Source organism: Rattus rattus, chromosome 8 (assembly GCF_011064425.1).
Source record: "Rattus rattus isolate New Zealand chromosome 8, Rrattus_CSIRO_v1, whole genome shotgun sequence".
Lineage (NCBI taxonomy): Eukaryota > Metazoa > Chordata > Mammalia > Rodentia > Muridae > Rattus > Rattus rattus.
The window spans coordinates 57799580-57814754 of NC_046161.1; the positions used below are offsets into that span (position 1 = coordinate 57799580).

The following is a 15175-nucleotide window of genomic DNA, read 5'->3' on the forward strand; positions in this document are numbered from 1 at the left end:
ACGAATTTTGCTTGGAAAGAAGTCTCTAGGCTTCAAATAGTAAGAAACTAAATTGCACCTTTTTTTTGTTCATTTCTGCGGAAGCGACATACATCACTACTGTAACATACAGGGTGAGTGAGCTCTCACTAACTGGTAGCTATGGAAAGGCGCTGTTTTGAAGATGAAAGTTTCTTTGATTGGCAGTCAAAGTCAGTTCCTCTGTTACTCATCTAGAAATGGAAAGGTACTAGTCACGGGGCCTCTACTAGACAACCCTGATGTCACAGTCAATGCCCAGTGGTGAGTGTTAGCAGTATCATTAGATTGTCTCTACTTCCCTCCCAGACAAGCAGGAAAACCAATGCCCTTTACTAGTAAGTCACACGATAAAAGAAGTTTTCTTCTCCCAAATCATATTTTCCTATTTTTCTTTCACAAGAAAGCACATTTACCATCGGTGGTCCCCTCTACACTGCCCTGCTCCTGAAGAGGCTGTTTGGTCATACTGCTGTGCCAGAATGATAATGTACCAGAAAATGGCAGTCTCTCAGAAATGCCCATAGCTGCAGAGTGCTGTCTTCCAAGGTACAGACTGACTGAATGATTGGATTATTCAAAATATGTAGCCTAATACTTTTTTCTTCTATAATAAGGAACTTCTATAAAGATACTCCTTTGTGATGGCTTGTGCTATATATAGAAGGGTATATAAAAAGCTGAGGAAAAAATTAATTCAAATAAATCAGAGCTAAGTCTGCCCTCTGCTGCACCTCAGCAGTCCCAGCCAGTCAGGCTCTTAGCTGGACTAGCTCAGCACTAACAAATCAATCCCACATCACTAAAGGGCTTGTTGTTGTGTAACACAGAAACACAGCATTGGTGCCGAGATAACGTATTAAAGCAATTATACTATTATTATTTTAGGACACTGTAAATTTCTAGTACTGATGTATTTTTGTTACCAAATGGCATTTATAAAATAATAATGATGTTGAAATATCTATGAATCATGTAAAGTATGTCATTTCAGGGAGCCAGCTAAGTTGGCCTTTGATAATATAAAATTCTTCCTTGTATTGCTTAAATAAGGGCCAAAGCAGTTATATTTTAACAAAGAAGTTCTTATGAACTTCTAAAAATCTAATTTTTATTTAACCCTTAATTTTGAGCCAGTTCCTCACACACTGACTTGATTTAATGCATAGACTTTAGAATCTTTAGTTTTTCAAGCCCAGGGCTGTTCTGGGAGCTGACTACAGAGCTCTCTAGCACTTGACTTGTGCAGAGACACCTCCGTCTGTCCAGGGCTCGCCTCTCTAGGAATCCCTTCTGCAAGGCACTTCGTGTTTTCCCACAATCAGCCTTTGCTCCCTCCTAGTCTCCCAGTGGACACAAAGCCCTTTGCTTGGGCACCTCTTTTACTCAGCCCAGAAGACAGAAGGGACAGTCTTGACACAGAGAGAATTTTTACTTTGCTCACTGCAGGAATCCAATGACAAATTATCTGAGTCTATTGGAGAGAAACGGTTATTCAAAGGAGACTTTAGAAAACTATTCAAGTAATTGTTCAAACATTTTAAAATTCAAGTTCACTTCACTGTAAATCTGTTACTTAAGATAATCCGGAGATGATTAAATGTTAAGCTCCTTCCTTGTAGGGGGATGATAAACAGTGAATACCTCACCGGCATTTACTTTACGGTTGTGACAGTCACTGATGTAAAACTACTTACTGTACCTAGGATGTCACACAGCCTCCCCAACTGCCTGTTCTGCTCTATGTCCAAATCAGATATGTGTTTTCGCACAGACTGGGAATATCCTGAAAGGCAAATGAAGAGTCAGAAGAGAAACTGCACTGACACAGTGGAATGGCATATGGAAATTTTAGAATGTCACAGTCTGCATTGGGGGGGGGGTTTAAAACGTATTTCCTCTGCAGCGTCTTGCAGAAACAGTGAAGTCCTAAGACTTCAGTCCGCTCTTCTCATGCAGCCAGGGCAGAAGACGCGCTGTACCACAGGCTCTGCAGTAGAGGCTTCCTTTTCCCCAACACCAACGAAGTGCCTGATATCGAAATTACAACTGCACGGAGGAAACATCTGACATTTAATGTGAGTGTTCAGGACATCTAAGAATGCTAGGCTCGGCCTTAAAGGATTGTTTTGGCTTTAAAATCATGCAGCACTTTGAAGCTGGATCACAGAATCATTTGGGTTCAGTCAAGCCCCTTGCTGTCAGAAACATCTGTTCAAGGAACTCACATATTAAAGAAGCTGTCAGTTAGAAAAACTTATAACCTTTAAAGGGCAAGAAAGGTCAAAGCATTTACCTTGTTGGTACTAAGAAAGTCCCGTGGTTCCTTTGTTTGTACTGGAGACGGAGCAGAGGGAAAACACACGTGTCCCGCTGTCCAGAAATCCCCATGAAAGGAGCAGCAGCTTCTGCTCACGTCAGTCCCTTAGAAACAAGTGGGCCCAAGCACGAGCCATGCACCCTCACAGGCAGGAAGAGCTGCTCTTATGAACCGAAGGCAGAATTCTCTTAAAAACTAAAATCACTTCACACGTTTTGAGAGATGCTTCCATGCCTCCTTGTGGTTACTGAGCCCAAGCACATGCCTGGAGTGCAGCAGCCGGAGGGAAAGGGGTTTCATAGCTAAAGCCAGGATGTGAAACACATTGCTTCTTCAGCGTAAGGAAAACTATAGCAATTCCTGTGCGGGGCCTTCAGACCAAATGAACTCTGATAATCGCTGCTTTGCTTTGATGTCAGTGTTTGAACACCAGACAACATCTGAAAAGGCAAATGAGTTTATCATTCATCTGAAACTCCCTCTGTTTTATGCATGTGAACTTAAAAATTAAAGAGACAGAAGGGCCAAAGAATGGTTTGAGTCACTTTAGAAAATGACTATTAATTTCTCAAATAATTTAGAGAACCACTCCACATGTGGAAGTGAACAGAGGCAGATAGGATCTCACTGCTGTTCTGAGGCATGGCTGTGATATTATTAACTGTGAGGCAGACTTTGAATGCCTACATTCAGTCTATTCAGGTAAATGTCTTAGAAGACAAATTAGCAAGTAATATGTATTGAGGTGATAAAAGATAAGGAAAATGATTGAGGAATAAAGTGTGATGTAAAAACATTCCTGAAACTATTCGTGCCTGCACCTCCTTTCTAAAGTAAAGATAAAAGGAAGTGAGAGATTCCTCATCAGACACGTCCAATTTAAAATGTAGAAGGCCTTTGATCCCTTAGCTACATGTGAATTACATGGGTACGTCTGTGTTTCATTCATGTGCTTGAGGTCAGTCTTCCGACAGATTACTGGTACCTCTTTACTGCCGATCAAGTATATATACTAAACACATATACGAAGCTATAAGAACTGGCTACTTAGCCCTATTCATACACACATTTCCTGTTAGCAATCTCAGAACATTGTTATAGAGAATCTCATGAAATAACAGATATTAAAACACTTTGGAAATTTCAAAGTAGTATAAAAATATAAGGTCTTTTAATGTTATAGGGTATGTATACTTCCAAGGCACAGGACACATTCTGTGGTAAGCAACATGGCATTCCACCATCAATAAAGCAAAAGTAGGCAGGCATTTTTAGATCTTTATTGATATGTACATGTGTAAGTGTGTATGTGAGTGTGTGTGCCTGCATGTGTCTATGTATGCTATATACGTGCAGGTGTCCACAGAAGCCAGGAGAAAGCATGGGATTCCTTGAAGTTAGACTTGCAGGCAGTCTGTAGGCTGCCTGATGTGGACGGTGGGACTTGAATTTGAGTCCTCTGGAAGGGCAGTGCTCTGAACTATTGAGATATCTCCCAGCCCTAGGGAATGACTTTTGGTTTTTGTTTTGTTTTACAGTCAAGTTTGTTCTTATGTCGTGTACATCCACAAGGTGCATTTTGCTAATGATTGGTGAATGCTCTTACAATGCTGGTAACACAGATTAAATACTATGGTGATTCAACCAGGCAAGCATCAGCAAGAACACTGGATTTGGGGTGTTGAGCACTGTGTCTCGTGTCACTGAGAAATCATACTTTAGAATAGAACGACACTCCAAGGAATAAAGGGGGGAGACCCAAGCTATGACTCCTAGCAATGGGGAATCTGGAACCTGGACCAGCCATCTCCTGTAACCAGGCAAGACTATCAATGAAAGGATTAGGATAACTCGGCCACAAACTCTTCCTCCCAAAATTTGTCCTGCCCATAAGATGTGCAGGGAAAAAGATAGAGCAGAAATGGAGGGAATGGCCAGCCAATGGCTGACCCAGCTTGAGACCCATGTCATGAGCAGGCACCCATCTATTGACACTATTAATGATATTCTGCTATACTTGCAGACAGAAGCCTAGCATAACTGTCATCTGAGAGGTCACCCAGCAACTGATGGAAACTGATGTAGAGACCCATAGCCAAACTGCTTGGGACTCCTGTGGAAGAGTGGGGAAGGATTGAAGAAGCTAGAGGGACCAGGGACACCACAAGAAAACCTACAGAACCAATGACCCTGGGCCCATAGTGGCTCACTGAGACTCAACGGCCAACCAGAGAGCATACATAGGGTGGACCTGGGCCTCTGCACATTTGTAACAGTTGCGCAGCTTGGTCTTTATGTGGGACTCTTAACAGCAGCAGGACAGGGGTCGTCTCTGACTCTGTTGCCTGCTTTTGGATCCCTTTCCCCTAACTGGGGTGCCATGTCTCAATAGGAGAAGATGCATCGAGCTTTACTACAACTTGATATGCCAGGGCAGGTTGAGATCCATGGCAGCCCTCCCCTTTTCTGAGGAGAAAGGGAAGTAAGGTGGTTTATAGGGAGGGATTAGGAGGAGGGGAGGAAGAGGAAGCTTTGATTGGGATATAAATTAAACAAGTAAATTGACAATAAAAAAAGAATATAACTACAAAGGTGTAATTAAGTCAAAGGTCAGTCTTGCAACACTGGGGGTCTGAAAAACCACCAGCCTCAACCTTGTCCAAGGAGGAAACTGGGGATCAGAGCTTTGTCCAAGGTCACCTAAATCTATAAATTCTTATACATTCCAGCTACTCATATGACCAATTTAAATACATAACATACAAGAGAAGACCCTCCAAATGGTAACAAAAGTTTATAGAAGGGAAAATAGTTCTTTAATAATTTTCCATGTTAATTTTCTAACATCTTAATGCTAGAACCTGTGTATATGCTAGACTGCATGCAAAAGGAAACATGGTTACTGACCACTGACCTCAGAAGGCTGCCCTGCATTTTCTAGGCACACTTTATACAACAAGCGTCCTTGAGAGTGGGGGAGGAAGTCAGAAGATTAGGAAGGTGGGAATGAGACAATCCAAGGGAGGCACAGGGGGCTGATGGCCTTAAAGATGGAGAGAAGGGATCAAGAATCTTTGTGAATTCTTCTGTGAACAATGTCTACAAGTCAAAACCCTATCTTCTTCCCACCAGGCTGACATTAAAACCACAGTTCTATCAGAATTTTTATTTTAGCCCCCTTTAGACTTCTGAACCACAGAACTGCAATGTCCTATGTTTATATAAAAAATAAAACATCGTGTGTGGGGGGGGTATGAATGAATGCATGCATGAATGAATGAATGAATGAATGAATGAATGGCCAGAAGAGGGTGTCTGACCCCGGAAGCTGGAGTTACAGGTGGGTGTGAGTGCTCAACAAGTGTTGCTGGGAACTGAACTGCCCTGCAGCAGCAGAAACGCTTCTTTGGAGCCATCTCCCCAGCTTCGGTTTGCACTGGTTTTGTTTGTTTTTTCAAGACAGGTTTCTTGGTGTAACAGAGCCCTGGCTCTCCTGGACTCTATTTGTAGACCAGCCTGCCTCTGCTTCCTGGGTGCTGGGATTAAAGACATGAGCCTCGGTGCCCAGCCTATTTGCACTGTTTTAAAACATCAAGTCTGTAGCAGTCTGACCTCCCTTGCTTCCACTAAGATCCACTCACTTTTCTCAGACGTTCTGCCTCCCTTTTCACCTTTGAAAGGTGAGAGGGCCAAGCTGCCCAGCACATGCTATGAAATCAAGTGTTCCCTTCATTAATATTTATTTCCTAACCTCAGCTGAGCCAAACTAAAATCTCAAAAGAAACGTCATTTAAATGTGGGATCATTATTTTTCTGTAAGTACAAAACTACCTGAGCTATCTGAACACAGCCTCTTTTTATGCAGCTGATAGGCTCTTGTGTCTCACAACTCCTTCCTTTTCTTTCCTCCTTTCTCTCCTACCTCCTTCCTTTCTTTTCTCTTCCTTTGTATATGATGTATGTATGCGTGCAACACGTGTGCCTGTGCGGGGGCTGGAGGGCATAGACTGGAGGTTGACATTGGGTGTCTTCCTCTTGTGCTGTCTGTGTTGTAAGACAGGATCTCACTGAGTGAGGGAACGACGCGTGAGGGAACACAATGTGCCTGAGGACCTTACTCAGGCTCGGCCACACACACCCCCAGCTCCGTTCCTCGCGCATGATCCTCACTCCTGCGTTTCACTCTACAACTGCGCCTACTACTAGACAACTTATGGTAAGTTCAAAGACTGGCAAGAGGGGTTTGTAAAGTGTTCTGGGTCTGTATCATCATAGAAAACCCCAGAAGTGGCAGAAAGGGCCTTCTGTTTTCCTGGTTTCTTCTCTGTGGCTATTCCTATCACCTGCAAAGTTCTCAGGGTTTTCATTTTTTGGTTTTTTGTTTGTTTGTTTGTTTTTTTAAACAAGGTCTTACTATGTAGCCCTAGTTAGCCCGGAGTTTTCTGTGCAGACTTGGGTGGCCTTGAACTCACAGAGATCTGCCTGCCTCTGACTCTTGAGAGCAAGGATAAGAAGTGTGTACTTGGCCAGCTATTCCCAGTTTTATAGAATGTTCCATCTTGTCCCACATAAGTAATTGGCTGTATGATCATCCCCACTTCACATCAAAGGACACTAGTGAGCTGTGTCTCACATTACTCCACTATTCTAGTCTTTGTGCTAAGTCTGTGATGCTCATTGCTGGTTACTGGCAATGGCTTCCCTGCTCTCACACCTACCTTCTCCAGTGCTACACTTCCAGACACTTCGCATGTGATGCAGGCTGCTTCTTTGCAACCAGCAGGCTAGTTCTAGTACTGACTTTTCTTTCAGTGAAACCATAGAGATTAAGGATACAGCCAAGAGCATCTGACACAAACCGGAGGGCCTTCCTGGATGGCCTCCACTGTTGTAGCCAATCACATGAACTGCTTGCACATTCCTTAGCTCACTACCCTGTGGCTGACTGTTCCTCGACTCTTCCTCTTTTTTAGGGGTGTCCCTTACAGTGGTGCTCAAAGCAGAAGACTAAAGACAGACTTGGTGACTTGTGAGGACTAGCTGTTAGTCATCCACTTAGGTTAGATGGTCTGATGCAGTGTATCCTAGCCTTTGTGTTGTCCATTTTGAACTGTAACCGGTGATGCCAAACGCGTCCCAGCCTACCACATTGTTGTGACAGCTGTGCTAGTCACTCCATCCCTTCACTTCTACTCAAGAAAGCATATTGGGTAGAAGCTGAGCAAGACAGGCATTATTCCAGAGGCAACCTGACTGCTCCCATTGATTAGAAAAGCTTTGACATTCCAGGGGTTAAAAATAAAAAAGTACTCACGACAGACCTCACATGTGCCTTGTAATTATCCAGAGACCCATAACATAGACAGTTGGGTTACAGCCATGTCCTAGTGGCTTGGACCAACGTGAGAGCACATCATTCAAGAAAGCAAGAATTATAAATCAAGATGTTCTGAGAGAGCCCACTTAAGTCATTTATATACCATATATGCAGTGCCAGTTTAGCTAAAATTAGTAGTTGTCTTTTGGAGGCAGTAGAAAAAGACTAGAGGATTTTATTAGATAGATATAAAATATATAGTAGGTATATTTGCTAAATTTTGAAAATGTTCTCAAATTAAACAGATTCACTGTCAAAAAGATGATACTTTCTGTTGTCCCAGCAAAGGCCAGTGAGTCTCAGATTATGGTCGGGGGCTCTAAGGGCCCTGAGACCATTTTGGGGGCCTCCACGAGTTCAAAACTATTTTCAAAATGATTCTGAGAAGTTACTTGCCTTTTTAAAAGCAACTCATGCCCCATAAGTTCTGAAACACTGAGAGTTTATTGGTGCACAGGCTCCATGTTAAAGCCAACATGTGATATCACCACAGCTTAGCTCGGTAGAGTCAAAGAGGAACACACACACGCATTCCCCCTTTCCAAGTATGGAATCTCTATAGGGCCGCATTTTCTATGTTTCAACTAAACAACATAGGTAATGGGCTAAATACAGAAACACGAAAATCCAGCCATATTCTATTAGGAGATTTGCAAACTTATCAAACTAAACGTGCTTTTTTGGAAAATAGTTATTGTTTATATATAGGTTAATACTAGTGATGCACTTATTAGTTTATTCCTTAGTTCCTCAGTTTTAGTTTCCTTTCTCCCTCCATCCCTTTCTCCTTTTTCTCTGTCTCTCCCTCTCCTAGACAGAGACAGAATCTTGCTATGAAGCCTAATCTGACTTCAAATTCTCAATCCTCCTGCCTCAGCATCCTCAGTGCTGGTTTATAATAATAAAGCAAAATAACGACAGCCAGAATTTACTTAAAGTTCTTTAGGATTTCCAAGTCTCACTATGAGTATGAAGGGGTCCTGAGATGAAATGTCTGAGAACCACTGAATGAACATCAATATTTTAAGGACAACTGTGAAGATTTCAAAGGTTAGATCTTTATGTAGTATATTAAGTTTATTTTAAAGCTTATGCTAAAATCAATTCATTTAATAAAAATTCTGTTAGCTTGGCACCCACTTCGGTGTCATTTGTGTGTGCTGTGGTTCAGTGTTGGGCAGGTCAAGAACAACTGGTTATCTTCATATTATGGAGTCATTTGTCCAACTCTGATCACACCTGTGGTGAGTGCTGACTCGGGTTACTCGCTTGAATGCAACATGGAAGAACACAGATGTGTTTTCATTTTAGTTTGTGCTATGAAGAAACTAAATGCTGTCATGGTCCTTGTTTCATCTTAGAGGATGGCTGTCTCTAGGAAAGGCCACCAGGGAGATCCTGACTCTGCATCTTTCTGACCTAAGACTCCAATGTGACATCTTCATAGCTTACCTATGGACACCATTGGACTTGTCAAAAACATATGTTGAAGCCAGTCAAGATTGGGTGGAAAGTTCCAACTTCCTGTCTCAAACTATAAGGAACAAAATGTCTGAGTTGGTAACTACAAACCGGGAGTGGAGAGGTGCCAGCGTGCTGAGAGGCACGGTGTAGACTGACCTCCGGTCTGTGCCCTTGGGAGTAGTAGTCCACCTGCCTTCCTCACAGGGGACTCTGGTTTTGGCTCCTGGGCTGGGAAGTAAAGTAACTGCAGTTAGGAAGCAACCTTCCCATCAGCCTTTGGGGGATCCTATGGCCATCTGCACACCAACAGTCTCCTGTTTTGTCTTGCAGGCCTTTGCCATAGTGTGGGCCAGCTGAAGAATGAGGTCCACAAACTTTACAAAAACAGTATTCACATTTTTTTGGAGTGGAGTATTTTGGACACCCTAATTGTGTTAAAACCAAGGATAGTTTGCTGAACTAATGCTCAGAAGGGAAAAATAAAACTATGTACACTTGTTTTAGCCATTAAATCAATTGGCCAATTGGCAATGAAATAAAATATTACAGGAGGAAAATACAAAGCAAAGCCACTCAGTGTCTTCTCTCTGCGTTCTAGGGAGGGAGGGCGGCTAGCGGCACTGCTGAGAGATGGCTGGCCTCTGACTGGCCTCTGACTGGCCTCCAGTGGCCTCCAGTGGCCTCAGTCCTTGGCACAGCCTGCTTCATGCCACTGAATTTAGGAATAGCACTAATTGATGTACTATAGCAAAGAGGTACGGGGGGGGGGAATTAAAAGTGGAGAAAATAACCTGACTAAAGAAACTGCAAGCAGAATTAGTTGGCAGGCTTTATTTAGACCTTTTTTTTTTCTAGAAAAATTGGGATTCTTTGCTGCAGTTTTTTTTCTTCTTTGACTGATAGATTATTCTTAAAATAGACCCTAGTTTCCTATTTTTGCTATGAACCATAGCAGATTATTTTGTTATAATTATATTTCATTAATAAAAATGATGAAAATATGCAATATCCAATTAAGAGATCAGCCTACATTTTTATCTTAGGAAATTACAAGGCCAATCAGTTTCTGTGGACAATTAGTCAGTCGCGTTCCACCTTCCTGGTTGTTAAAAATAGCTACAAATATCTGTCACTTCGAGGAATACTGTCTGAAATGCGGTCGATCAAATTTATAACTCCTCTTTTCACGGTGACTACTCTGCAATGCGTAATGTCATAATTTCGTAGTTTGCAAACTTTAGATTTAACAATACATTCTACTATTTTGCATTAAAGATGTTACCAACAGGCCAACTTTCCTGTATTTGGAGAATGCATCTATCGCTGTAGGTCCAACAGCAGTGTGTTATAAACCTTTTTGTTACTTCATCTTAAGGTCAAACAAGTTGAGTGCATCCCCAAACGGCTGGTATCATGGTGTAATTACCTCTAGTACATGAATGTTCTCTTAGAGAGAGAAACAAGACAGTCTGTGAGGTACTCGGAGAGCTCACCTCAGCCTGACAATCTAAATAATTAATTTGGGGTAGTGAATTAAATTTACCTGCACTATGGAAGTGAAATTATATTGAATAAGATGGGGTGATTATTTTGTTTTGATTTTTTTCAGTGTACTTAGAAAAATAATTTCACTTTCATTTTTATGAACTGTTGCAATGAGTGTCTGGTCCATGAGACAAAGAAGCCATGTGTTATCTGTCTGAAATCTTTGTGCATTCCCACAAGAAAGTTGCAAACAAGAAAAAGGTACCCTACATTATTAAAAAGAGATACAGATACAGATTAAGATATTTTAAGATTCTGCCTGTACAGTAAGGGAGACGGCGTAAGGTTGCTATCTGACTTTAAGATCCCAGAGCCATTTCAGGAGAGCTGGAGCAGGCCTCTGAGGAGGTGGAGTGGGTGTGGCAGGACTCTGTGCAGGTCTCACTGGTAATCAGTCTGAGCTTGATCTTAAAAATACCCAATTAGCAAATTTCCTTGAAAACTGGTATTTCTGTTGTTTGCAAACAAAAAACCCACAGTGGCGAAGACCTCATAATGATATATATATTTATTTATACTACATATGCACAATATGAAAGAAAACAGCTTTAATCATAAATTTAAAATAATGCTTGTATTTCAGACCAGGTCATTCTTCCCCTTAGTTAACATCTGCCCAGTCCCTTTGGACTGCTGTGGCACTTAACCCAGGTTTCTGGCACCGCCCTGCTCACACTACTGACGCAGGCTCACTTCTCACTTCTTTAGAGCTTCCGCTGTCTCAGGCATCTCTGCAGAGTGCATGGTGTAGGAGTTGGTTTTCGGGGGAGTCAAAAGTGGAGGGAGAAGCTTGTGGGAGGGCGACTACATTAACCACATGCTTATCAACATTACAAAGTAGGGGACAGAGACTTAGTGCTTACCAGCACTGCCACGTGGGCTCGCTTCTGAGTCTAGCTCCAAAATGGAGAAAGCAAAACAAGAGCCCCACACAATAGCAGGCTAAGTGTACAATTAGCTGAGAAGCAAAAGCTCTTGCACTTATTCTAAGGCCCCATGTCAGTTAATGGGGTCTTCAATTAGCCTCTCAGGTTGTAATCTATTATGAGTGCAATTTCTGTGTGTGAGCAGATTTTGTGTGCAGAAGTAATCTCACCAAAACCAAAACATACGTTAGGATGGAATTCAGATCTGTCTTCACTAAACTATAAACACAGAAGAGCAAAGCCCGAGGGTCTGCACAGGGCCAGCATTTCCCCACCTGCTCCAGGTCCTCGGGTCAATGCATAATCTAGGAAGCTTTATTTTTTAATATTAAAATTTTACTAATTTAAAAAAATCTTAATTTCAGTTCTATAGTAATTGTGATATTTTTCTTTCATATTACTGTTTAGATGTGATGTTTCACACAGACAGGCGTTTGCGCACTTGTAGCCTTGGATTTTACTACACTAGATCGCTGGCTGTATTGCTCTACTTAAAAGGCCTTAACAAAGCACTAACAGGCAATATTGAGATCCAGTGGGGATTTTGTTTGTCAAAACTCTACTAAGTCAGCATAAAAAAAAAAAATCCAGCCTCATTCAAGAATGAGAACAGCCCTGGCAGAATCAAGACGAGCAGAGCAAGAGACGAGCAGTGCAGACGCTGACAGCAACTCGTGTCTGAGACAAACTTCCAACGCAGACTTCTGAATTTCCCTATGTCATTTTGGCATACCTATTTTACTGCTGTGTTTCAGACAACAGCTTTTAAGTTCCCCAATTCATAAATGTAATTAAATAATTACATTAGTGCTAATTAACATGAAACTGCAGATTATTTAAGCGCAAAAAACACTATTCAACTTCTTAATTATTCTTGTTCACACAGCATTTCCTTTTGCTCAGGCGCCCTAGGTGCAAATAAAACATCCCATCTGCTCGCAATTAGAACTAAATAATTTCAGAGAATGTAGCTTATCATTTTGACTGCACATTTGATTAAAAACAGTGTACAAGCAATATCCTGGCTTATTGGCGTAACAGCAACAACACACACAAGCCTATGTTCTTCTATCATTAAAGAAGATCGAAAACATTATCTGTTATTTCAGGGGGAAAAATACAACTTTTTAGCTCATTTCATACAGATGAAAGCAAGTTACAGCAAATCACCTCGCCACTGAATAGCAGCCCCCACATAATGACTTTATTTGCTTAATCCCCAAATTAAACGCCGTTTCAAGCGAGGGCCCTGTGTTATTACTCTCATCATGTCGAGAACATTTTCCTGCCGAGACCAATTTGAATAAAACAAGGGGCCTTCCTTGAACTCAATCAAGGAGCCATAATGTGGTGGGTAATAGAGGTTGCTGATAGATTTGCAGGCAAAAGTGTTATACCTAATGATGGTATATGGATAATAGTCCTCCTGGAGGTCCTGATGCGACTCCAGTTGGCTGCCAGATGCTGAAAGCAAGAAGAGCATTGATCAGTGACAGGGAGCTGCAGTGGATTCATCTAGTCAAACTTCAGCTGTTTTTCCACTGTACAGTTAAGCCAGGCATAAATTATATTAATTGATTTAATTACATACTTAAAACATCTTCCCCAATTAATTTAATTAGGTGGCTACATGATGCTACTGGCAGGGGAAGATTAGAGGCAGCTCACTTAATTAACAGAATATGAATGAAAAAAAGAGAAAGCAAACATAAATGAAATTGTGAGCACTAATTAAAAGGCTGTCTGCAAACTTAAATACTTTCTGACAAAGTGGTGACAGCAACGTAGACAAGTGAGGATGTTTTTTCCTACCAAATTAAAGTGTCAGAAGGTGTGTGTACGTGTGTATATGTGTGTTTGTGTGTATGCACATGTGCATGTGTGTGTATATGTGTGTGTGCACATGCCCAGGTTATGTGTGTATGTAGAAAAGGTAGTTAGAACACTGACTTCCCAACACAATTACCATAGTGAAAACAAGGAGCATTTTCTTGTATAGAAAAAGTGTAACAGATTTTGCATGCATAAAGGCCAGGCTCTGGGTTGAGGCTAAAATATGCTGTCCAAACAAACAGAGTGTGTATCTTATACTGAGGACAGTTATAGGTGCAGGATGCTGAGAGGAAGGTGGCCAGAGAGAGAAGGAAAGGTAAAGAGACAGGTTACTGCACTTGTTCATCAAGGAACTATTGAGAAAGAGAGCAGGCTTGCCTTAACAGCTGGCAGCCTGCGTACCTTGGCTCGAATGCGGAAGTTATCCAGGTGTCTCTGTCGAGATTCCTCCACTATCCTCTTTAGTCTTGTTTTGTGGCAATGTAGAAGCCATGCCAGGGCAATCACTCCCGAGGCCCACTTCTTCTGGCGATAGGAAATGAAGGAAGCTCTTGCCTTATAACTTTTCCACGTGGCTTGGATCTTGACGGCAGCCTCTGTCATTCCGTCCCGGCCCTTGAACCTCTGTCCAGGAAGGTTTAGCAGCATCTGGATGTGGAGCGGGTTCTCTAGCACAGCCAGAACGTCAGTTTTGGTAAGTTTGTTGTTCAGCTCAAACTCTGGAAGCAGGGACACCAGACTCTTCCCTCTTACTTTGGCTTCTGATATTGCATAGTCCTTGAGAAATTTCTCAATTTGTTCCAGGAAAGAAAAAATGCTTCCCCAGATTAATTTGTAACGTGTTTTGAATGCTATAAAGTCTGGGGCTGCCCTGTCTACAGAGCCGTTGTAAACAGGCAAGATGTAATCCCATGGTGATCTCCTAATCCTAGACGGTGTAGTAATCCTCGTGCTCTAGGGAAAGAAAGTTTTCCAGAGTTAAAATATCCCATGATCTTTGTAAGAGAATGATCAATACATATGTTAATCAATACAATAACACTTCATCAATTACCACTCAGTGAAGGGAAGGCATGGCTGCTAGGACTGATTTTACATATGTACATAAGGACGTCAAAGGAATGTTGTTAAAACTCATTACAGGGGATATCGTATGAGAAGCTATTAAACTGCTATAAAATTATTTCTCTATATGGAAAAGATATATATATATATATATATATGATGATATATAATCTGTTCATACTATATAATGACCTGTTTCCTTGAGCCATATTATAAATTATATATTTAATAATAAAGACATACATATGTCATATGTATCATACATATCATATTATGTACATATCTTTATTATATATATAAAATGATAATCCATGTAAGGCAGAGTGACTTCCAACCCAGCATGCACAACTTGGTGAGAGAACCTATCTGATGTAGGTGATATATATATATATATATATATATATATATATATATATATTTCACTTCTTACAATTCTATCTTCTATTTATATACCCATAGTCTTAGAGAATTATGTTGCTGATTCTTTGTTTTTAACTTGTCATCAACCATAAAAAACAGAGAAATACATGATTTCGTGTGTAAATGTCCATAGGAATTCTCTAGAGGTAGAATGGTGGGTGATATCTTTTAAAAGTGTCTTTCTATATTTAAAACATCATGATTTAT

The 15175-nt window shown here is 41.2% G+C and overlaps 1 protein-coding gene across 2 annotated transcripts in view; it reads right to left on the reverse strand.

The window, feature by feature from the left end:
* The window catches only part of Iqch (IQ motif containing H), a 182144-nt gene that overhangs the window by 84939 nt on the left and 82030 nt on the right, over positions 1–15175 (reverse strand). For both annotated transcript variants that reach the window (XM_032909380.1, XM_032909381.1), the window contains 3 exons: positions 13886–14437; positions 13048–13114; positions 1721–1804 (listed from right to left, as the gene is read on the reverse strand). In XM_032909380.1, coding sequence (XP_032765271.1) covers positions 1721–1804; positions 13048–13114; positions 13886–14437 — 703 coding nt within the window. The remainder of the gene's footprint in view (positions 1–1720; positions 1805–13047; positions 13115–13885; positions 14438–15175) is intronic.